At 37.3% G+C, this 26,597-nt stretch overlaps 1 protein-coding gene across 3 annotated transcripts in view; it reads left to right on the top strand.

Moving 5' to 3' along the window:
• The window catches only part of LOC115228890 (1-acyl-sn-glycerol-3-phosphate acyltransferase delta), a 43,929-nt gene extending 20,841 nt beyond the window's left edge, over positions 1-23,088 (top strand). For all 3 annotated transcript variants that reach the window (XM_029799367.2, XM_029799366.2, XM_036514488.1), the window contains exons 5-9: positions 6,003-6,156; positions 8,213-8,318; positions 9,274-9,352; positions 10,637-10,838; positions 22,487-23,088. In XM_029799367.2, coding sequence (XP_029655227.1) covers positions 6,003-6,156; positions 8,213-8,318; positions 9,274-9,352; positions 10,637-10,838; positions 22,487-22,563 — 618 coding nt within the window. In that variant the 3' untranslated portion in view covers positions 22,564-23,088. The remainder of the gene's footprint in view (positions 1-6,002; positions 6,157-8,212; positions 8,319-9,273; positions 9,353-10,636; positions 10,839-22,486) is intronic.
• The last annotated feature ends 3,509 nt before the right edge of the window (positions 23,089-26,597 follow it).

The following is a 26,597-nucleotide window of genomic DNA, read 5'->3' as shown; positions in this document are numbered from 1 at the left end:
TAAAAGAAACAGGGGCAAAGTGAAGTCCAAAGAAATGTAGGAGAGGGGGGAGAGAGACAGTGTTGTAGAGTCGTACCAAGTTTAGAGAAATGTGTACTTACATATAACAAAGGGTACGTACGCCGCTATATATGTATTATATATAAAATACAAAATGGGACAAGAACGCAAAACATTCAGAAGATGATACAAAAAACACGGACAGGTCATTCGAAGCCTTCAATCTTCAGTCAAGAACCGGATCATCCTCGCAATTTTGGCTGACTAATCTTGAGATTGCTCCAATCTGGCCAGCCCCAAGGAAAAACTAAGCTAAGCGCATTAGATTCCTTGGAAAAAAGCTTCGACTGTATACGAAACAAGGACGGAAAAACAGACGATGTTACACGAATATGAATACAAAAATGATACGAAATACAATAATAATAATAATATACATATATATATATATATAGACACATATACATACATATATATATATATATATATATATATATATATATATACATATTTCTCTTTTCTCTTTTACTTGTTTCAGTCATTTGACTGCGGCCATGCTGGAGCACCGCCTTTAATCGAGCAACTCGACCCCGGGACTTATTCTTTTGTAAGCCCAGTACTTATTCTATCGGTCTCTTTTGCCGAACCGCTAAGTGACGGGGACGAAAACACACCAGCATCGGTTGTCAAACAATGCTAGGGGGACAGACACAGACACACAAACATACACGCACACACATATATATATACATATATACGACGGGCTTCTTTCAGTTTCCGTCTACCAAATCCACTCACAAGGCATTGGTCGGCCCGGGGCTATAGCAGAAGACACTTGCCCAAGGTGCCACGCAGTGGGACTGAACCCGGAACCATGTGGTTGGTTAGCAAGCTACTTACCACACAGCCACTCCTGCGCCTTATACATACATACATACATAAATACATACATACATAAATACATACATACATATATATACATATATATACACATATATATATATTATATATATATATATATATATATATATATATATTATATATATATATATATATATTATTGACTGCACATACTCAATGTATGTGTTTTGTTTGTTCACTGATTCACTGCAGTATAGCACCTGAGGGACAACTCTCTCATTGCACTGGGTGTTAAAACACCTGAAAGTCATAGACAGGTGTGACAACTCACCTCTAATACTGTCCAGATATGATGGATACTGATATTTCACTAATTTTGTGGCTTATCAATATCAATTCAGTACCTGAATTGAACTAGGGATGAACCGAATTGCCAATCTATGACTATATATATATAGTGTAAAAAGTATTGCTGGCATGCCATGACAATGTATCATCATCATTATCATCATCGTTTAGCGTCCGTTTTCCATGCTAGCATGGGTTACATATGATTAAATTCAACAACGAATTCAAAGCAGCTTTAATGATGTAAATATTATTGAACATCTATATCTATATCTATCTATCTATCTGTATATATATATATTTATATATATATATGTGTGGAGGCGCAATGGCCCAGTGGTTAGGTCAGCAGACTTGCAGTCGGAGGATCGCGGTTTCCATTCTGTGACCGAGCGCTGTGTGTGAAAACACCTAAAAGCTCCACGAGGCTCTGGCAGGGGGTGGTGCAACTCCTGTTGTACTCTTTCGCCCCAACTTTCTCTCACTCTCTCTTCCTGTTTTTGAGTAATGCTGCGATGGACTGGCATCCCGTCCAGCTGGGGGGAACACATACGCTACAGAAACCAGGCCCATGAGCCTGGCTAGGCTTGAAAAGGGCGCATAAATAATATATATATACTATAATCATCAGGGCGGTTTGACTGAAAAGTGGTAAGCTGGGGAGCTGCACCACGTTCCAATCTGATTTGACAATGTTTCTATGGCTGGATGCCCTTCCTAACATCAACCACTCCAAGAGTATGGTGGGTGCTTTTTATGTGCCACTAGCATAGGTGCCAGTTATGGAACACTGGCATCAGCACGGCTATGATTTTACTTGGCTTGACAGGTCTTTTCAAGCATGGTATATTGCCAAAAATCTCCTCACTTGTCTTTCTCCATGAGGGTCACAGTTTAAAAAGTGGTTTATATATATGCCACTGGCATATATATATATATACTCTTTTACTTGTTTCAGTCATTTGACTGCGGCCATGCTGGAGCACCGCCTTTAGTCGAGCAAATCGACCCCACGACTTATTCTTTGTAAGCCTAGTACTTATTCTATCAGTCTCTTTTGCCGAACTGCTAAGTGACGGGGACGTAAACACAAAAGCATCGGTTGTCAAGCAATGCTATGGGGACAAACACAGACACACAAACACACACATACATATATATATATATATATATATATATATATATATATACATATATACGACAGGCTTCTTTCAGTTTCCGTCTACCAAATCCACTCACAAGGCATTGGTCGGCCCGGGGCTATAGCAGAAGACACTTGCCCAAGATGCCACGCAGTGGGACTGAACCCGGAACCATGTGGTTGGTTAGCAAGCTACTTACCACACAGCCACTCCTGCGCCTATATATATACACACACACACACATACACATAAATATGTGTATGTATATGTGAATGTGCAAGTATGCTTATATTCCATGTTGTTATCACTTGATAGTAGAAGTGCAGATGTCAACATTCCTTAGTTGCATTGTAACTGGTTGCTCTTTCTTTGGAAAGCCAGTAGAATGATAAAAAAAAAATCTCTTTCTTGAAAAGCAGGTAGGAGTTAGCAATAGAAAGAATATAACATTCTGCCTCAAATAACTCTTCATCCATCCTATTTCTCTGCTAGCATGGAAAGACAAACTTTAAACAAATGAAAATTAGCTAATTTGTTTCACTAATTGAGTTGACCTAAATAAGCTCAAATAAATATTTCAAATGTTTCTATTGTTGCTGCAAGACATGTTTGTTGTAAACAAATGTATAAGATAGCAAAATTTGTTATTTAGCTACAGCAATAACTTTATGTGACTTCATAGTCAAGTTTTTCATCAATTGCTCTGTGATGGCATAGATCTAAAGGACTTGTGTTTTTTTATGGTATCAGTCAGGAAGAAGCAATATACCCATTTCCTTCTCAATCTCTTCAAGGTTATTTAGGTTGATGTAATTGATGTTCTGCTTGAACTGCTGCAAATTAATGATTCTAAGGAAAAAAATTTGTGCAGGAAGGGGAATTTCAGAGAGTGGATATCTAGGGAGGAAGAATTGGGATAGTGCTGAGCCTGGGCGGAGAGACAAGGAATGACATTGTTTATATTTGTCTTATTAATGGTTAGAATATTTTGATAATAGCTAGACTACAGATAACACTGTCTTGAGTTCAAACCTTATTGATGTCATTACACCCTGGATGACATACTGTATTTGATGGCAGAAAAGACACATGGGCATATTAAATACACACCCAGTTTCAGCAGGGCATATTCAGGAAAGAAAAGTTTTAGTGCAGTGAAGCTTATGGGAGGCCCAACTTAACATATAGGATCTGCTTGTAATTATTTTGAGACTTTTTTTGGAGTAAAAAAAAAGTGTATCATACATGTCATCAAATATGGTACACTTTTCCCTTTTATTTCATAATTACAAAAATCCAAATTTGCAAAATTATTCTGATTATGTTACTATGGAAACATGTGTAAAATAATGAAAAACAAACCAAACTATACCATTATAATTATTGTCACAGTTGTCTTTATATATTGTCACATTGAGTAGATACTTTCCTTCTTCTGGTTAAATGCCACTTCTAACACCCAATACTGGGCCTGATGTAGTTATTGTAACATTAACTAGAGAAGTTATCTTCTTGAACTTGGTCCTTCCTAGGCCATACAATTCTAGAATATTTCTCTACTGAGTGGCTGATGATGACCTACATACTTAGAATGAAATTAATACATTACAATGGTTCAGAAGATGAGGAGAAATAGGGTTAAGGTAAAGAAGAATGAGGTATGTGTGTTTGTGATTGAAAACAAAATATACAAAAAGGAAGCAACCTATGATGTAGAGTAGAAAGAAGTGGTGGTGGTTGGGGTGAGGTGGATACTATGTGATCTGATGTAAGGTAGACAGGATTGTAAAACACTGTTGCTACAATTATGTCCCTAAACTTTTGGTAATTCAAATGACTTGTGTAGATTCTGTTTCATGTGCATTATTATCTGTAACAAGATTTGTGAGAAGTGTAACTAAAAAATGAGATTAAAATAAAGTGTTTGAAATTTATGATAGATTTAATTTTAGAGTTGTAAAAGTTAAAAATATCAGCTGACCCATTGGAAGACAAAACTGGCTTACTCTATCTTTTTTTATTTCTTGTATATGTTTATCAATTTGTGTTACAAGATCCTTGATGTGAAATCATGTGTTGAAACAGATGTTGTATTTCGGGATGGTCGTTTTTTTTTGTTTTTTTTGCCAAATAAACACACGCACTGTATATTTGTTCTTCACTTGATTATTACTGTTCTTATTTTAACTCATGTCCATTGTCTGGAAATCTTTCATCATACATCTGTGACCCCTTCAGTACCACTTTTCGTTTTCGAGCGTGCTCTTACTCCACTTACTCCATTCTGCTCTTCTATGATGTTTATCCTTATGTGCACATGCATTTGCATCTGTGTTTGTGTGTGTGTGTGTGTGTGTGTATGTGTGTGTGTGTGTGTGTGTGTGTGTGTGTGTGTGTGTGTGTGTGTGTGTGTGTGTGTGTGTATGCTTGTGTGTGTGTTATTGTTCTTAGCAGCGGTATGGCCTTCCCCTCAGCTCCATTCTCTCACCCTATTATCGCTGCTGCTGTCCTAGGACCCAAAAATTTGGTACAGTTCCTGTATCTCTCTGTGTTTGTGTGTTCGCCCACAGTGTTGCCATCATGGTAGTTGTTGTTGTTATTGCCATCATTGTTACCTCCACTGTTGTTGTTAGTCATGTTGTTGATATTGTTTGTGAAGTTATTGTTTGTGTGTGTATATGGGTTCGCTTTTTATGTTTGTATCCAAGCACTTTATATAGACTTTTTAAATCTATTTTTTATATTTATCACAGGTTATGTGACAAATATATTTATTTTTACTTTTTATATTTATCTATCTCTATTTCTTATATGTATCACAGGTAATGCATATATGTTTATTATGTGTGTATTACCCTGTTTGTATCTGTGTTTTATTATTATTTTTTTCTCTCTTTTCTCCTCTCTTCTATCTTTAGTCATGTGGTGTGGTGGTGGGTGGGTGTATATGCATAAATAATGCAATATTACAGAGGGAGAGGAGGAGAGATAGAAAGAGTGTAGGAGAGGGGATCTGGGAATCCAGACTGTTATCTCAGTCGCTATTCTTGCAAACACTGTCTAACCAGATGGTTAATAAATTATCTCCAATAGAAACACTAGTTTCACAATGAAAATCCAGAATGTTACCTTTAGTTACAGTATAAATAAGTGAAGAATGGAGTTGTTGGTATCACATTTATTGTATGGTTTACAATTGGTATTCATCTGTTCATTTGTTTTGACTAAATGACTGTCAGTCATTCATCATATGAAACTTCTATAATCATTATGACAGTATCAAAATGCTCTTCCATGTTTTCATGTATGTTATTTGTTATATTTGCCACTCATATATTACTGAAATCCATTCCTCTCTCTCTGTCTCTCTCTCTCTCTGTCTCTCTCTCTTTCGCTCTCTCTCTTTGCTTAAGGGAGGAGGGTGTGGACAGCCTCCTTCTCAGACTGATGGAATCAATGCAGTTAATGTTTGGTTTGGAATCTTACCTATGTGTATAGGTTTAAAATAACATGGATTTGTAAAGTTAATATGAATGTGCTGATGACCTAACTTGATAAATCACTTTTTACACTAGCTAAAATATTTCCTGATAAAAACTGTTTAACTTATTATTAGTTTCATGAACTTCTTTGTCTTGTTCCTCTCCATAGATACTGTTGTTCTGTGAAGGTACTCGATTCACTGAGGAGAAACACAGGATCAGTATGGAAGTTGCTGAGAAAAAAGGTTTCCCCTATCTAAAGCACCACTTATTGCCCCGTACAAAAGGATTTGTGCTATCTCTTCAGGCAATGAAGGGCAAAAGTAAGTCTTTGTAGGGTACAATGCTATATAAATTTAATTTAGATAAATTTTGACCATTTGATGATAATTATGATTAAATTGAATTGTCCCCTTAATGCAACGTATGTTTATTATATTTCAACACATCATGAACCATAAGCCATGACTTTTGCACCTCAACCATGCAATTTATGAGTATTTTCAGTTTTTTTTTTTTTAATAAGTTCATTAATCTGAATGATGTTTGACAGACACACACATTAGTAGCCATAGATAACCATAGACATTTTCTGTTGCCGGAGATTTGCAAGAATTAAAATCATCACCACCTTTTGGCTGCAGTGCAAAAGATAAAACAGGTAGAATTAAAAGAAATAGGTATTAGTTGAATGACCTTACCTGTTAGTGTTAAGTGACTGATGAATTAACGAGTGAAGATAATTCATTAGTCAATTAAAATAATAGAAAATTTTATAGTGTTTGAAGAAGATGGAATAAAAACACTAGTGTAACTAATTATACAGTTATTGTGTAAGTGAAAGGTACATGATTTAATCTTGTCAGCTCCTTTTTCTTTTACATCTCAATTTAGTTCTTTATAATGTCTGATGTCTTGGTAGGGGGCTCTGAAAGAGGTCTCAGAGAGTAGCATCCCTGCCTTCCACCACATTTCTTAAAACTCATGGTAGAAGCCTTGTTCTTGGGACCATTCATGTCCAGAAACTGAGATTGGGCGTAAGCAAGGGCATGCTTCCCGTAGAAAATCCAGTTCCAAGCAAACCTCATATTAGCAGAAGAGATGGCAAGATGGTGTGAGGGCAGTTGCTATGGCATTGAGGTAGATCTGGCCACCCCCATTAACAGGGACAAAACCTGGATTTAAAACACTGGATGAAGATGATGATGATGATAATGTCTGATGTCATATCATGTGATCATATGATTGACCAGACTATCAGATGTTATTATACATTGCTGGTCACAATATGCTTTGCATTGTTTTAGCTTTCAAATGATCCCACTGGCTAGGCAAGCACTCACTCATCCATGCCCTTGTTCAATGGGGCTGGGGTCATAGTGGTCCCAGAAGCATCATGGTGCATAGAGTCGTCAACCAGATCCACCAGTGCCCCTTATCAATAGTGGTCCTATGCCAGCCCCTTTGCATCCTCTAAGATGATGTCAAATCTCTGAGTTTTGTTGGTCGGAGAAATGCAGGGGTTCATTCTGATGCTGAGCCATCTGGTTTCTTCTGGTTGGTGTTGAAACAAGTTGAAGGTTCTTCTGGGTGGGTTGTTAGCCCTCCACAGAATAGTCGGATGATGGGGCTGCCATTTTGGTGACGAGCCGATGTGCTGTGGGCCACTGTTAACCTGGAACTTCACTGTGAAACCGGACTGCCTAGGGTGGACCTACCAGGAGTAAAGCTCCAAACAGATCTGCAGAACATGCAAGCCCTCTCACTATGACAAGGCCAGACCCAGGAGAGGGCTAAGCAAGCAGGCCATGTCTAATGTCATATGCTATATACAGATCCAATTTTTTAGCATGACATCTTAACCCTTTTGATACTAAACTACCTAAGACTGCCCCTAGTCTGATGATACACATTTATTTTTTGAAAGTGATTTAAATTAAAACCTTCCATTAAAATTTCATGCTAATTTATTGTCCAAATAATTAAGTTAATAAAACATTTATTTTACTAAATTCTTTGTTTCAAAGGCAAATATGGTAACAAAAGGGTTAAAGCATTAATTAAGATAAATATTTGCATTATGATTCATCAATTCTTCTTGTTTGTAGTCCAGTGCAACAATAACTTTAGCCAATTGTACAAGCAAATGGTGGTTTGTCAGTAAAAGTATTGGACTAAATGCTTGTGACATTTATTAATCTTCCATTATGTTCTGGTTTTAATCATCACTGGAGGTCAATACAATAAGTAACAGTCATTCACTGGATTTCAATACAATCAATTATGTCTCACTCTCTCTTTTTACAATTTGTGGTTTTGTACAAATATTAGAAATCAACTTATTGTCAAGAGATAAAATTTTCCTTTTCCTATTCTTAGTCCCGGCTATATATGACTGTACAGTCGCATTTCGTAAGGATGGTGCTGAACCAACTCTGAGAAATATTTTACATGGACGCATGTGTCGAGCTGAAATGTATGTAAGGTATGTATGCACTGTGTTCTGTGTTCTCTTCAATAAATCGATCAATCAATCAATCATCGTTGTCATCATTGTCATCATCATTGTAAAAATTGTCCTGCTGCATTTCTTTTGACTCTTTACATTCTGAGTTCAAATTGTATTGGGGTTAACTTTGCCTTTCATCATTTTAGGGTTGATAAAATGAAGCAACTGTGAAGTACTGAAGTTGATTAATCAACTAACCACCTTCTCTCATAATTGCTGGCCTTGTACCTAAATTAGAAACAGTTATTAATATCATTATTATCATTATTTAAGGCAGCGAGCTGGTAGAATTGTTAGCACACAGGGCAAGATGCTTAGCTGCATTTTGTCCATCTTTACGTTCTGATTTCAAACTCTGCTGAGGTTGACTTTACCTTTCATCCTTTTGCGGTCGATAAATTAAGTACCAGTTGAGTACTGGGGTTGATGTAATCGACTTACCCCCTCCCCCAAAATTTCAGGCCTTGTGCCTTTAGTAGAAAGGATCATTATTATAATCATTATTAAAAAAAATGAGAGCGGTGAGATGGCAGAATCATTAGCATGCTGGATGAAATGCTTAGCGGTATTTCACCTGTCGCTATATTCTGAGTTCAAATTCTGCCAAGGTCGACTTTGCCTTTCATCCTTTTGGGATCGGTAAAATAAGTATCAGTGAAACACTGAGGTTGATGTAATCAGCTAGTACCCTCCCCCAAAATTTCAGGCCTTGTGCCTATAGTTGAAAGGATTATTATTATTATTCCAGCAAAATAAATGGGATTCATTATAGGCAGCCATAAATGATATACTAGAGAAATTGATGAATTTATAATAAAGAATGGATTGAGATATTTGAACATGTGGGTTTTCTAAATATAGATGTAAAAGATTTTAATAATGATTTTATATTAACCTTTCTCAACCATCAAAATGTCTCTTTTTTCTTCAGGAGAATCCCTATTGATACAGTTCCTTACAACGATAGCAAAGAATGTGCCAACTGGCTCCATAAACTCTATCAAGAAAAGGTAAGAGTTTCTTTTATTTTGATAGCCAAAAACTATTGTTTGATGACTGGATATCAATAAATATTGTATCAATACAACATGCTTATGGGTAATTATGTAAAAGCAGGTCCTGTATAATGTGCTTAATAGACATTATCAAGTCTCACTGTGAAAATAGATCCCATAATTAAACCACAGACTTTTTGTCAGCTTCATATGAGGTTCAAACTGACAAGTTTTATCTTTTCATTAACCTCTTTCTTACCATATTTCTATTGAAACACACAGCTTTTTAGTTCTGATAAATTTGAAAATAATGAAGAATTTGATAATATAACTATCATTATTAAGTTGATATTTAAAACATGAATTAACATGAACTTTTGATGGAAGATTTTAATTTTGATTTAGATCACTTTAAAACTGGAAGTTTGTATCAAAGAACTGTGAGAGATGTCAGGTAGTTTTGTATTAAAAGATCAATCTGTTTACAAGCTGCTAAAGTTAAGAATAGAACTTTTGTAGGGAATGTATGCAGAATTATAATGAGTATAATAGAATATATGTAACAATCTTACATATATTCTATTATGCTTGTCATTATATAAAGTTGGCTATGCATATCATTATTCTATAATTCTTTTTATGTTCTCTGTAAGAAGTCCTTTTTATGTTAGAGCCTCATCAGATTCTAAGGTGAAGTAAGTGACTGAGCCTCACTTCAAGTTACTGAAAACCCTGTAATTTATCGACAGGGGTCTATTTTTCACAGACAAACTAAAAATATTTATTAAACATATATGATTTCCACTCGTGTGTGAAAGTTATGTACAGCATATTTATCATGTGCATCTGTATACAGCAGAAGTAGTCATAGTGGTGTAGGATGTGGGTAAAGCAGAAATGGTGGTGGTAGTGGTGAGGTACCTGTATGCTGCAAATGTGACAGTTGTAGTGTGTACACAGTAGAAATAGTGTGGTGATTGTAGTGATGGTGGTGGTGATAGTAGTAATGCAGTGTCTGTACACAACAGAAGCAGTAGTAGGAAGTATGCATACAGCAGGTGGTAGTAGTGATGTCTGTACACAACAAAATTTGGTGGTGGGATGTTTGTACGCCGCAGAAGTGATGGTGATGGTGGTGGTGGTGGTGGTGATAGTAGCTGCAGCAGCAGAGGAGGAGTGACGTCTGTACAGAACACAAGTAACTGTGATAGAAGTAGGGCCTCTGTATGCTAGAGTGGGTGATAGTCAAACAACCTTATTGAGCACACATTATTAAAATATGTTTTTATCTATTTCCAGGATAAACTATTTGATCAGTTCACTATGCTAGGTCGTTTCAGTGGAGTCCAGAAACGTACAATACCCCGACGTTATTGGGATTTGATCGTCTGGCTTTGTTGGGCATCAGTTCTCTGTCTGCCACTATTTGTGTATATATGGAATCTTATCCAAAATGGAATCACTCTTTACCAAGCTTTATTTGTTGTCACTTTGACTGTAGGTGAGTATTTCACTGTCATTATTATGGCAATAGAAGGCATGAGCTAGCATAACCACTAGAGCCTCAGACAAAATGCTTAACAGTAGTATTTCTTTCAGCTCATTACATTTTGAGATCAAATTCTGCCAAATTCCAATAAAATAAGTACCAGTTAGACTCTAAGGTTGATGAGGTTGACTTACCTCCCCACTAAAACTTGCTTGCTTTGTACCAAGATTTGAAAAGAAACACTATTACATGCTTGTGTGTGTGTGTGTGTGCATGCATGCATATTTTGAAACATGAACATCATTTTAGAGTATTGATTACAACAAGGGAGTATATAGAGTTACATATACTTGCTGATATACACCCATACTAGCGCGTGCATGTGTACACATGCAGACATATTGTCCTTTGTATCAAGAAAGCAAAATACCCCAAAATTTTCAGTTTGATAATTATGTTCTGATTTCTCCTCAAGCTTATCAAGCTTTGTCTTCTCTCTGTCTCTTCTACTACATCTTCCTCTGCTTCTCTCAACTTGATGACTCTAACACTCCCACTTGCTGCTCTTGTCTCTCCTCATGTCCCTCTACTGTCCTTCTGGATCTTTCTTACTCTCTTTATGTTCCATTTAACCTTTGAACTACAACAGTTTTAAACTAAACATTGATGGGGGTGACCATACCTTGTTCACCTTATTTTCTAATTTATGAAGGACTGAAAAAAGCTATGAGCAATTCCCCTCATCAAAGTAAAAATATAAAGTTTAATAACTAAATATTATTTTACACAGTGTGTTGAAGGTGGTTGAAAATAAAGAGTATCAAACTAGATACATTATGAAACTAATTTTATTGTATATTATGGAGTATACTTGTTTGTTTTACATATCTTTTTCGATACAAGTATAGGTTGAATGTTTACTTATTTGAGGCCATATTTTTATGGCCAAATGCATTCTAGATGGGTACTTATTTGAGGCAGTATTTTTTATAGCCAGCCACTCTTCTTGCCACCAATCCTTCCCTGCTTTACAAGAGAGCTTTAATTTCATGAGATCATGAAGTTATAGGATATAATGTTTACGGAGAATGTAAACGCAACACTATTCTCTTTTTTTTTGTTGCTCAGACAGTCTTACGCAATAAGCAAAAACAACTTTCATGCACACACAAACATACATGGTGGGCTTCCATGCATCTTCTACCTACAAATTTCCCTGATAAGGATTGATCAGCCCAAAGCAACAGTAGAGGACGTTTGCCAAGAATTCTGCACCATGAATTAAATATACCATAGAATATATATTTATTTCTGATGTAAAATTAGTTTTATAAACCTTTGAGAAAACTTAGATTACAAAAAAAAAACATAAAAAATCACAATTTCAGTTGTATACTTAAATTTTATATCATTGCTACCCTTTCTTGCCTAGTCTACTTAATTTTAAATTGTTAGATTCGGTTTATTATTTACAACAAATTTTGTAGTTTTTATTTGGTACCAAATTATCTCTGAGCAGTCCCATGATGAAAGCTGTTCAAGTGTGATCATGTTTAAAGCTTAAAGGATAATGTTGCTAAGAATACTTTATTCTGAATATACATTTGCTTCTTTTTTTGAGGTGGTAGAGTGTGATTTGAGTGAGATTTGGCTGTTATTTCTAGCAAAATAATAGATACTGAAGAGCCCATCCTCTCTCAAAGCATTTCTCTAGTTAGCAGGGCTGAGGTCAAATTCTTGTATGGGCCATTTGGGAATAAACAATTACTGTTAGTAATGTAAAGTACAAGTCAGTTTTTGGTGAACAAACTTTGTGACCCATTTTCAGTTCTTAGTTGTTTACATTTTCAGTTCTTAGTTCTTTACATATCACTAATGTCTACAGGATATTAGTAATTGTTGTAATACTTTCTAAAACCGAAGATGAATGTCCATCTGGATTCTCAATGGCAGACACCTCCTCTCCAATCTCAGCTATGCTGTTGATATTTCTGCTATATGCAAATCTTGTTAGGACTTACAATCTTTTGTTGACTCTCTTGCTAAGCGTGCTGCAGAGGTCAGACTTTCTATCTACATATCAAGAATAGAACGCATGACAAGAGATAAATCTAATCTGGGCCTCAGCCATACAATATATGCCAAATCAGTAAAGAAAGTTTCTGAATTCACCTACTCCAGACACAAACAATGGAATGATAGCTGTGAACCATAGAATCAAATTTGATTGAGCAGACTTTGTTAAGAACGAAATTGCACTTACTTCAAAACAGATCCCATATCACATAAAACCAAGCATCTACAATACCTATGTTCTTCCTGTAGTTTTATATAGGCTTGAATGTGTCAACTTGACTTCTGTTGAACTATAGAAACTTTCAGAATCATGTAATGTGACTTATGAACACCAAACTCTCAGACCATGTCAGAATTGGAGATCTTAGGCAAATAACCAAATTACCACCAATTACCTCCTCTGTCATCAAACATAAAGTACTCAAACTGTTTAGCCACATTGAATGATTTGTGGTGTCAGTGAGATCTGTTTGGAAGGCATGATTAAAAGAAAGAGAAACAGAGGTTGGCAACCTAAGAAATGGAAAGATAATATCACAGCATGGATAGGTCTTAACATAATTTCTCTGAACACTTGCCAAAGATTGAATTCTATGGCAGCAAGTATCTCATGTTAATGTGATGCCTGCTGCAGATGGAGATAGTAGGAATTGATGAATGTCTATAGGAAGAGAATAAAAATATAGAAGTCCACAAAATTATCTGCCATTTTTCCAACAATTTTGGCCACCTTTTTGAATTCAATATCTTTATACCCATCAGATATGCTTATGAAATTAAAAACAAAAAACAGCACAGTACCCATGATTTTGGAAACATTTTTTACGCTCTCAGAAGCTTGAAATAAACCATCCACATCTATTGTTAGCTGAAGGGACACTGCCTCCTTTTAAAAAAATCCATACTTCTCTATATTTGCTGGCAATGCTCCTGATGTGCCAATGCACCTTTTCCTCTCTGTGTTTCTTAGAATGTCTTCTGTTCTATCCTGTGTTCTGTGTCATGTACCTTTAGCTTTCCTTACTTATTGCTGTTTTCTGTTACTTCTTTTATCATTTCCTGATGTGTTGTAATGCACTTGAGCCCTGAATACAATAAGCTCATATGTTAAACTTCAAGCCTAGCTAAAGATAGTAACCAGGGGCAACCATTGTAGTGTATCTGCCTTTAAGCTCTGATTACATCACAGTAAAATACTTCTTAAACCAATGAGAGAGAGAATGAGAGTACAAGTGATACTGAACTAAGTGTTTTAAGATGAACAACTTCAGTTCCATTGTGGTAGTATCAGTTTAGCCATCTAATTACATACAAAACTGTTAGATTCATCATCATCATCATCATCATCATCAATTTACATGTTTTCCGTGCTGGCATGGGTTGGGCTGTTTGGCAGGTATTATTGGAAGCCACAAGGCTGTATTGTGCTTCAATGTCAGCTTTCACAGAGTTTCTATGATAGATGCCCTTCCAAACAATGTGTACTGGGTGCTTTTTTTTTGTGCTACTGGCACAAGTGAGGTTGCCAAATAACTTACAAGAAAGGAAAAACAAGGAAAAAGCTCTTTTGGCTAGGTGGTGGGAGGATTTGAGAGTGAGAAGAGATGTTTTTATGTCAGGTGTTGGAAGCTTAAAGTATAATTAAGGGACAAGCACATGTGTCTTGTTATATTCAAGATATATGGCTACCCTGCATTGCATAAGGGTAAGAATAGCTGAGAGGAAGATAAGATGATAGTGATGGGGTACCAGAGCAAGCCCTCAGAGAGTAATAGAAGATATGAGCTGGTGCCAGAGCAAATCCTCAGGGAGCAAGAGAGGGGAAGGAGAGGTGGGTGTTATGAGTATGAGGGAAGAGTAACAGATGCTTAGATCAGGGGTAGAGATGACTGAAATAAGTGATAAACAGGGGTGGAAGTGCTGCTTGATGAGAAGTATCAGTATTGGGTGGGAGGGGATAGGGATGATAGATCAGTAAGTAGAGGGTAATAAGCAAGATATAAGAGCATCTTGAGATCAGCCTTCACTACCTCATCAGATGTTTTTCACTTTAAATTTATTTTGTGAAGTATTGAAATTTTTGTCCCACAACTGCAAATCTGGCCACTGACACAGTTTCAATGCAACATTTTTGTCACAGTCATATGATGAAAATTTTGACAGCTCATTATATAAATTAAAGAGAATTCAACAGCTTTGTATGTTATTAAATGGCTAGTATGGCTGTATCACAGTGTAATTGCTTCAGTTGCAACACACAGTCTCATATCAACTTACTTGCTTGACAAGTACAACTTCAAGCCTTCAGTTACACTCTGGTGAATTCATTTTATGTTATTCTGCAAAAATTAAAACTCTTTAGCACTGTTAATATATTTAACTCTTTTCATCTATGAGTGAAGAACTTAGCTTGGGAGAAACATTTTCTGAAGCAGTCTTTATAAGTTTAGAATAACTAAAACATAAAGTATACTAGCCATCTCAATATGGCTAACCACTAAGGGTGGGTGTTACTGTAGCTTTTAGCCTCAGGAGATCATCGTCTCCAGCTGGCTTTAGACACACTTTCTGTGCCCTTATGATATTTGCAAAGGGAGGGAGAGAGAGAGAGGGATGACCTCCCTTTGCAAATATCATAAGGGCACAGAAAGTGTGTCTAAAGCCAGCTGGAGACGATGATCTCTAGGGGCTAAAAACTACAGTAACACCCACCCTTAGTGGTTAGCCATATTAAGATGGCTAGTATACTTTATGTTGTCGAGCGGTTACTGTTTACATCTCATTCAGAGATTTATTATAACTAAAACAATTTTCTAGGAAATTTTATGTCTAAGAAACCAAATTTATTGACTTTTTTTTTTTGTTTCAAATCCTGGAACCAGATGTAATATCAGGTGGATTGATACCAAAAATGTTAATCATTATTTCTTGCATTTGCATAATAAGGTGAAGGAGAGGGATATGTCATTGAACTAATTTTGATACATTTGTAGCAGTGGACAAATGTCATCAGATGAGGCACCTTTAATTTACATGGTAGAGCTGACACACCACCTGATTTAACATCATCACTTGTCTGGTGCCTTTGATTTGCATGCTAGACTTAACACACTACTTGGTTTTTCTATAATGAAGCAGCAGCTCCGCCCCTGTTCATCACATTTCATTCATCTCTACCCCAGATCTAAGCGTCTGTTACTCTTCCTTTGCACTCTTATAACTTCCCACCTCTCCTTTCCCTCTCTTGCTCCTGAAGATTTGCTCGGCACCTGCCTATATCCTTTATTGTTCCTCAAGGGCTTGCTCTGGTATCCCGTTACTATCATCTATCTTCCTCCTAGCTACTGCAACTCATTCAAAAAGGGTAAAAGAGGGGACAGAAAGTAACAATAAGTCAAGTGAAGGAAGACAGTAATGCAAGCCAAAAATTGCATACACAGTATACAAGATATACAATTTAATACCATCACATGGTTTAATGTCTTTAATTTGAATTATAGGTCTTTCATGTCAATTGGTTTAACACTTTCATGTCACATGGTCTGATGCCTTTAATTTGTGTGGTTGACTAAATATGCCTCCTATTTAACACCATTACCTCAGACATGCATACCTTTAGCTAGTTCATGGTATTGCAAGCTTTCAGAGCAGAATCCTGCTTCCTTTCTAGTCTGTAGGAATACAACCATATGTGAAGAGGTTGGTGACATAGGTCTCCTTTTGTAAGCCGCACGGTCGCATTCCCAACAAAATAAGATAAGCCATAATACAACATATATAATACAGTGCCAACAGAATATATATGAATGACGACAAGCCGTTCCACTGTTTGAGAGAAGAGAAGATTTTATTAAGGTGTTAAAGTTAGAGTGTTGGAGTGCTAGCAAGATAGAGCGTATGTGTGCATGCAACAAGTGTTTGTGTCTGTGTGTGACAGATACAAAGGTGAATGCGTATAACACAGAAATACAGAGCATAAGATGAAAGTCTCAGCATAGTGTTAAGATGGAATTTAGATTACCAGTTCATGCGTGAAGTACACAATATGCAAGAGTTCTATACAAGATGTGTCTCGAGGCGGAGGCAAGTTGGGTGAATATGCTGTGCTGCGGTTGTAGCCTCAACGCTGAGCTGAGTTTCTTAATATAGAATTCTTCAGATGGACTGTTATACTTGGTGAAAGGTTCACTCTAACAGCGTGAGTTGAATCTGTGTAGATGGTGTGTACATATCTGTAGTTGACGGTGGTAAAGTCAACAATGGTAGAGACAACGTAAAGTTGGTACGATGATGGTGACGATGGCAGAGGAGATAGAAAACTTTCTGTCTGTCGCTGTGGTGTATAATAGCGTCTTAGTGGCTGGCTGACTGGTCATCTGTCACTGGAAACTGGAACACGGCTGAGTACGATGATGGTCAGTGACTAGACTAGACCTTAAAAGGTCTAGAGTCAAAGACCTCATATACTGAAAGCAAGACCTTTATATAGAGGAGAAATGGCTCAAACAGAGCCTAGGAAAAAGAGTGTCACGAGATGCCGTGATTGGTTGACTTTGCACAGTGGCACGAAATAAGTAGAGACAAACCGCGCCCATTGCCAACCAATCAGATCAGTGGACACAACAGGAACAGCCCAGCCAAAGATGGCTGTAATCTCAAACGAGATCATTCCTGTTGTGTCTCTCAAATAGTGAGGATATCAGATACCTCTACAAGTCCATATTTTTCCCTGCAGACTTTCACTGATCTGAGAGAGCCAGCAAAAGTCATAGGCACTGCCTCTTCTCTCCTAAATTACATAAAGTGAATAAATAAATTTTTAAAATTGAAAAATAACATTACTGGTACTTATTCTATTGGCTCACCCCCTCAACCTCCACTTACCCACTCCTTCTTCCCATCAGGAGGGTTTGATCTCAGAATATCAAGAGATGAAAATAAATACTGTTATTTACTGAGGTGCCAGCATAGCTATGTGATTAAGAAGGTTCTTTCCGACTATCTGGCTTTGGGTTTAGTTTCCCTATGTGGCACATTAAGCAAGTGTCTTCTATAGCCTCAGGGTAACCAAAGCCTTCTCAATGGATTTGGTAAATGAAAACTGAAAAAAAACCTGTTGTGTGTGTGTGTAAGTAAATATATATATATATATATATATTATATATATATATATATATATATATATATATATATATATATTATATATATATATATATATGTCATCATTATCATTTAACGTCCATTGTCCATGCTGGCATTGGTTGGACAGTTTGACTGGGCTGGAAGGCTGCACCAGATTCCAGTCTAATTTGGCATGGTTTTCTACGGCTGGATGCCCTTCCTGATGCTAATACCACTCCAAGAGTGTAATGGGTGCTTTTACATGTCACTGGCATGGGTGCCATTTGCATGACACCAGTACCTGTCACAACTGCGATTTTGTTTGGCTTGATGGGTCTTCTTCTCAAGCATGACATAATGCCAAAGGTCTTGATCATTCCCTCTGTGAGACCCAACACTCAAAAGGAAGTCAACCACATTGCCTCCATGAGACCCAATGCTCGAAAGGAGCTGTCACTTTGCCTTTGTGAGGCCCAATGCTCGAAAGGTGTTCTTTACATTATACCAGCATGAATGCCAGTTACCACGTCTGTAATTTCACTTAATTTGATGGTTCCTCTCAAGAACAGCACATTGCCAAAGGTTTCGGTCACCAGTCATTGCTTCTGTGAGGCTCAAAGTTCAAAGATCATGCTTCATCACCTCGTTCCATGTCTTCCTGGATCTATATCTACCACAGGTTCCCTCCACAGTTAGAGATCGGCATTTCTTTACACGACTGTCCTCATCCATATGCATCAAATGACCATACCAGCACAGTTGTCTCTCTTGCACACCATATCTGATGCCTCTTATGCCTAACTTTTCTCTCGAGATGCTTACACTCTGTCGAACATGTACACTGACATTGCACATCCAGCAAAGCATACTGGCTTCATTTCTTTCAAGCTTACACATGTCCTTGGCTGTCATAGCCAATGTTTCACTGCCATGCAGCGTAACTGTTCGCACACAGGCATCAAATAATCTGCCTTTCACTCTGAAAGAGAGGCCCTTTGTTGCCGGCAGGGGTAGGAGCTCTCTCAACTTTGCCAAGCCTAATCTTATTCTCACAGCTACGCTCTCGGAGCACCCATCTCCACTACTAACTTGCTCACCTAGATAACGGAAGCTAGCTACTACATCTAGCCTACCCACCTTCCGGCAGTTGATAGAATCTATTTTCTGCTCATTCTCAGTGTTCATTGTACTTGTGCATCTTCCGCATACAAAAGCTATTTTCCCTGATAACCTTCCCCTGATATTGCTGCACCTTTTATGTATCCAAAGCTTACATTGGGTGCATCTTATGGAGCTTCTACCCACACCTTTTCTACAGATTAAGTAGAGCTATCTACCTGAAGGGATTTGTGATTTGTCTGCCTTCCAACTTACTAAGACTTTGGTTTTTACTTGGTTAACTCTAAGGCCCTTTGATTCTAGATCTTGCTTTTATACCTGGAACTTCTCTAGTTCTGGTAGTGATTCAGCTATAAGAGCAAGATCATCAGCATAGAGGAGCTCCCAGGGGCAGCCTGTCTTAAATTCCTCTGTTATTGCCTGGAAGATTATGACAAACAAGAGGGGGCTGAGTGCCAATCCTTGGTGAATCTCTACTTGTCTCCTGAATTCTTTTCTGTACTCATTGCCAACCCTCACCTTACTGGTAGCATCCTTGTACATAGCTTGTACAGCTCTCATGAACCATTCATCTATCCCTAGTTTCTGCATTGACCACCAGATAAGAGATCAGGGGATCCTGTCAAAAGCTTTCTCCATGTCAACAAAGGTCAAGTACAGAGATTTATCTTTGGTTGTGTATTTCTCTTTCTGCTGCCTTACCAGAAGTATAGCATTACTGTTGCTTCACCCTGGCACAAAGCCAAACTGCATCTCATATAAGTTAACTCTTTCCCTAATTAGTTGGGCTATGATTCTCTCTGTAACTTTCATCACCTGATCCAGCAATTTGATGCCTCTGTAATTATTTCTATCTAAGGCATCATCTTTACCTTTGTAGCATTTGACTATGGTGCTGCTACACTAGTCATTGGATATAACTCCTTTGTGAACCACCTGATTTGCAATGCAAGTGACTAGACCATAACCCACACCACCAGATATTTTAAGTACCTCAGTGGTAATTACTGATGGGCTGGGGACTTTTCTTGTCTTCATACTCTTAATTGCTTTATCTACCATGGAACTGTTAATTTGGGTAGCCAATTCTTCAGTTGGGTCACATTTGGTAGACTCTCCTCCTCCCATTCATTCTCTACATTCAACAGTCTTTCATAATTGCATTTTCAAACCTCTTTCTTTGCAGAATCATTAAATGCAAGTGCACCATCATCCATATGGGCACATTTCTCTCCTATGTTATCACGATTTTCTCACACTCACTGTCTTGCAATACAAAACACTTCAGTTCTTTGGCCGTCATGTCACTGAACATAGGCAAACTTCTTTCCTGCTTCTCCCTTGGCTATATATACTTGTCTCCGAGCATCCCTTCTGACAATCTGATACAGTTCCTCCTACCCCCATTCTTCCAGGTCTATTTCTTAGCTCTAATGGTCCTGTCTATGGCATCGTTCCACCAGCATGTTACCCGATGGATGGGACTTTGCACCAGCCACAGAGTTGGTCACAAGTCTTTAGCTCCTCCTCCCTTTCATAAAATTTCTCAATTAGAATGTCACTAAATCTCTGACCATATGAAGGTTCCTTAAGCTTCCAAATCCTTTTCTGGATTGGTTTACGTCTTGGCATCCTTCTGACCTGGAGTCTAAAGTCGCTGATGATTAGTCTATGCTATGGGGTACATTCTTCACCAAGAAGGGTCTTTGTATTTAGGAGCAACCATGTACCCTACTGTCTAATGAGAATGTAATCGATCTGGCTAGGACAGACACCTGATTGATAAGTTATCAGGTGGCTGACTGGCTTCCTGAAGTTGGTGTTGCAGATCAATAGGTTATTTGCATCATCGAACTCCTGTAGTCTTCTTCCCTCTTGGTTTGGAAGCCAATTCCATGGCCTCCATGCACACCATGGAAGATACCAGGCTACTGTCTGACATGCCCATGGAAATCTCCAGCCACAAAGAGGGGATCATTGTCACTCATCTTTGAGGTAACCTGCAAAAGAATATCATAAAAGTGGTCTTTCTGTTCATTTGATAGACCTGCTTGAGGGGCATAGGCAGAGATAATTGTCACTATCCCATTCTGTAAAACTAGCCTAAGCTTAAGCATTCTATCACACACCATGACTACTCCTGTGATTTTATCCACCCATTTCTCTACACGAAGTATACTCACACCTCCTACCCCATTACTCATATATATGTATATATTATCCAAAGTGTACAGTATTACATATCCTTTACAGCCAATCTTACCAATTGGTTTCGTGCTAGGTATTCAATGGAGTGTTAGGTAACAATCTGATTATGTAACCCTGTGCTTATCAGAGGTAGCTGTTATGAAATGAAATATGGTGACTTTTGGACTCTTATACAACTTATGCATGCACACACGCACGCGTGCACACACACACACAAAACAAAACAGGAAATTGGAAATGTTTTCCTATTTCTAATTCTTCAGACAGAGAAAAATAGGAAATTCCTTACATGTCTATCTAAAACTTTGTAATTCCTGTTACCAAATGAAACATGTGTAATGGTGAATAAATAATACCCCAAAATTTCTTATTTCCAGTTTTGTTATGCAATAACTTTGCAAATCATACTTCCATAATTCTCAATTTTAATATGTCTTTTGACTAACATACAGTAGAAACTGAGGCTACATATTATATTGTAATAATGGAATAAGATGTGCTTCAAGACGAAACAGCAGGGGTTACTCTAACAACCTACATTACATGTGTGTGTGTGTGTTTGTTATGTGTACACCTGTGTATGTTTGTATGTGTCTCCTTGGCTTCATATAGCATGATAGTTGTATATGAGTGTCACTGTCATTTCCAATTTTCTGCCATGAGTTGTGATACCTGTGCCTGTGGCACATAAAAAGCACCAACCGATCGTGGCTGTTGCCAGCCTCCCCTGGCACCTGTGCCAGTGGCATGTAAAAAGCACCCACTACACTCTCAGAGTTGTTGGCATTAGGAAGGGCATCCAGCTGTAGAAACGCTGTCAGATCAGACTGGAGTCTGGTGCAGCCTCCTGGCTTCCCAGACCCCAGTCAAACCGTCCAACCCATGCTAGCATGGAAAACGGAGGTTAAACGATGATGATGATGATGAAATAGTTTCCTTGCTTGGAAACAGAAGATTGGCAACAGGTAGGGCATCTGATTATGATTGTACAAATCAACCTCAATAAACTCGATCTAATCCATGCAAACATAAAAAAAGTGGATGTTAAAATGATGATGATGTGTTTTATGATTTCTGTTATTTTGCTAACTTTAACCCGAATGCTGTAAATAATGTTAATATTTTTCTTTCCACAGTGGCTCGGTTTTTCATGAAATGGAGTATTGGCTTGAGTGTCATCAAGAAAGGATCAGCCTATGGCAAAAAGAATTAAACTTCCCCACTTTATATAGATGTATAAAGCAAGATTTAAAGGGGCTTTTTTTTCTCCTTATGTTATAGGTTAGAGTGAGAAGAATATTTGTTATTCATATTTGTATTTGTTGTGATTGGTTAATTATATTATAAACATTTTAACATATGGCAGCATATCTCTGTGAAAATATTCATGTGGTTTTTTTTTTCTTACATAGTTATTTCTCACACCTTACACACCTTCCCCCCACTCCAAATTGCCAAATTACAATTTTGTCTTTCACAACTCTAAACTGGAACTTATTTAAAATGTAAAAAAAATATAATAAAAAAAAAAACAGAACAAAAAATTATAAATAAAGAAATAAAAAAGTTGTTAAATTTTGTTGATTAGTTGACCCTGAAGTTTACATATTTGCAAATTTAAAAGCTGAAATTATAGCTAATGTTGCTATGGAAATTGCTTGCATAAAACTGCTATATTTTCGGTCTTCCTGCATCTGTTTCACAGACCTTTTAAACAATAAAAATACAATTACCACAACCAGTCTTGGGATTATTTCATTTACTTCTCTCTTGCAACAAAATTATTTTCTCTTTCTTTGTCTCTGTTAGCCTGTTTCTCTTTCTCTTTCTGTCTGTCTCTCTCTCTCTATCTCAGTCAGTGTGTCTTTCTCTTTTCTGTCTCTTTTTCTCTTTCTTTCTCTCCCTGTCTGTCTCAGTCTGAGTGTGTGTATCTGTGCTGTCTGCTCTCTCACCTCTCTCAAGATATGGACTGGGCTACTGAACTTCATATAACTCAATACATATCTTGTAACAATACTTAGATGTTTTTACCTTCATTAAACCCACATCAGCTATGGATTTTATTTTGTGTGAAATGTTAAACTGTTACCGACAAATTGAACTGCCTTCGGCCAGAATGATAGGCAAGTACCATATATCCAACATTTCTTTTAAAATAGATATTGATGTTGTTTTAGCTTTGTCATCTTTGAAGCAGACTCATAATTTAAGGCATTCCAGCAATGACCATCCTTTTTATGAGTATCTTACTCTACATTATCTAATGTGCCCTTTCTTTAGCTAAGATGATAGGATATGATTTGAGGGAGAATTGGCTACTATTTCTTGCAACCATATAGAGGTTTCCCTGCAGATTTACTGTCAAGTGCTACTACTATAAATTCTATTATATATCTATCCCCACTTAAACATGGACGTTCTGTTAGAACAAACTGTACTGTGATAGATACCATGAGAGAAACTCTCTTATTATGATAACATCATCACACCATCCTGCAGATGGTGAGCAGCCTATAGCAACAGTTGGAAGTTTGTTTACACCAACACTTGGAGCGTTGACTGCTTGGGGATTTGAATGGGTTAACAGAACCTGCATAACTGAACATTTCTGGGACTGTTTTTCTTCTGAAGATAGGCCTTTGTGTCTGAAATATAAAGGTTTCTGCATTGTCAGAAGCTTTCTATTTTATCTCTTTTTATCTTCCTTGAAATTACAATGCTTCAAGTGAACTACAATGCCCTTATTTGATATTGGCTTTTGGTGCAAAATGCACTTGTTTATATTGCTACCAGGGAGATAACTCCTTCCACCTCTGGGGCCAAAACCACAAGATCACATGATTTCAACCTAGCAGCAACTCTTCTCCCCACCAGTGATATATAGAATAATAGGCCCAGTACTGAGCCAGGCATCTATTTTATATATTCGTAAATAAATTTGCTGTTTAACTCCTGAGCAAATGATGAGGATTTCATTCATAGAATGCTTAGGAGCTAGATTACTTTTTTTCTTTTAGTTAGGTATAGACATGGCTGATGATTAAGATCATGTTGTGCAAATGTCTTCTACTAAAGCAAAATGATGTTATGTTTGTAGTCCTTGTTGATATGACGGTCGCTCTGTGCTTATGGAGACCTGTTCAATAAGAAATCCCTTACTTGCAAAACAGGTAAGGGTTAGCGACAATATAAACCAGCTATGTGTAAAATCTTGCCTCAAATATGTCCCTGTCCAACCCGTGCTAGCAAAGAAAAGTAGATGTTAAATGAACAAATATACTGTTTCTAAAGCCTATGTTATCCAGTGTAGTTTTCATGTTCTCTTTTTAAAGAGGATAATGTATAATTTGAGGGTAACTTAGTTGTTTTTTGTAGCTACTCAATTGGCTCATTTTACTATGAGGTTCAGTGCAGATGACCTTTGCAGGTCTTTTTAGACATATGAGATTGATGTGGTTGATTTTCTGTGTAAAAATCTTTAATTCAATGATTGCAAGAAAAGCATGGACTGAAAGGGAATTCCAGAGGTTTAGAGTCCTGGGGTGGAAGGATTTGACAGTGTTTAGAATAGAATCTGAAAGATGAGACAGTGAACATAATTGAAGGAGGAGAGTGTCCTGGGTATTGTCATCCTTTTTTGTCTGCTTTCCATGCTGGCATGGATTGGACATTTTAGCAGAATTGGAGGGATTACATCTTGTCCCAGTTTCCCAGTTTTGGTATGGTTTGAGATTTTCCTTATTCTGTCTACATTACAGAGTGTACTGGATGCTTTTTTCTGGCACCAGCACTAATAAAGTGGCCTTGTAACTTGCAAGACCAAAGAGCATCCCCTCTACTGAGAATGAGGATAAGAGGGAGGGAGAGAAGAAACTGCACATCTGTGAACCAATAGTTATAGCGTTTTGATGAGTGAATGGGATTTTTTAGATGCAGACTAGGATGTTTATGTGTAGCAATAGCACCATTCCAGAGACCTGAACAATACTCCAGATCAGAACTGAAGTATTTTCAGGTTCTAAAAATTAATTCCAGTCTTTGTGGTACTCTTTTAGTAATGTCACTTATGTGTGTCTGTGTTTAGGCATGTGATGACAAATCCTCAGATTTTATGAGGCCTAGCATTTGTAATAACTTTGAAGGTTATATTTGAGTATTACTCATACCTAGAGAGGGCAAAGTATAAGACTTTTTTTCTTTATATGTAGTAATTGTGTCAAGGCCTCATGGAAGAATGTTCTTAAGGAGGACATGCTAGCCATTATCATAATCATTTTGCATCCATATTCCATCCTGACCATTCTTCTCATCTTACATGTCCTTCACCCCCACCTATATTCATTATACACCTTTTATTCTTCCTCATTTCTAGAGGCCACTTTAGGCTCATAGCCTTCCAAATTACAAAATAATCTTCAAAAGAACTGGTGCCATGCAGAAAGCACCCAGTACACTCAGTAAAGTGGTTGGTGCTAACATCCAGAAAAGGCATCAAGTCATAGGAACCATGCTAAAGTAGACATGGGAGTGTGACTCAGTCCTCTGACTCATCAGATTTTATCAAACCATTCTACCCATGTCAGCATTGAAGCTGGACATTAAATGATAAGGATGATATATGTTTAATCCATGACCATGAGTCTGACAATATATTTTGTTGTCTCAAGGCTCATCAAGAACTGAAGGCAGTAGAGATATGCCTGACTATGTTCCCATGAATATGTCACCCCCAAGAAAATATATTACAATTCCAGAAACTTTGACAAACCATTGTGTTGATAGTTATGGGCAGGTACATATAGACATCTTATCATCTTTTGGTCCCAATTGGAAGATGTATTTTGTCCAAAATAGATATTCACCCTCTCAGAACTCCTGAAAAGTTTGACAAAGCTTCTATAATTGTAATAAAAATATAAATTCATATTCATTATATTGAGTATTTTCATTTTTAATGTATAAGACTTGTTCAACATCTTTATGTATGCATGTGTACATGCATGGCGATGTTATGAAGTTTGCTTTCCAACCATACAGTTTTGGATATAATCCCACTGCATAGCACTTTGAGCAAATGTCTTCTACTATAGCTCTGGGCTGACCAGAGTCTTGTGAATAGATTTGGTTGGCAGAAACTGAAAGGCACCCATTATTGTTTGTATGTGTATGTGCATGGGTAGGTGTGTTGTGTCTTGTTTTGATATTGTACAAAAGCTGTATTGCACAATATCACAGTATGAATGTTAC

Source organism: Octopus sinensis, linkage group LG2, assembly GCF_006345805.1.
Source record: "Octopus sinensis linkage group LG2, ASM634580v1, whole genome shotgun sequence".
NCBI lineage: Eukaryota > Metazoa > Mollusca > Cephalopoda > Octopoda > Octopodidae > Octopus > Octopus sinensis.
This window is presented reverse-complemented; position numbering and strand designations above follow the sequence as displayed.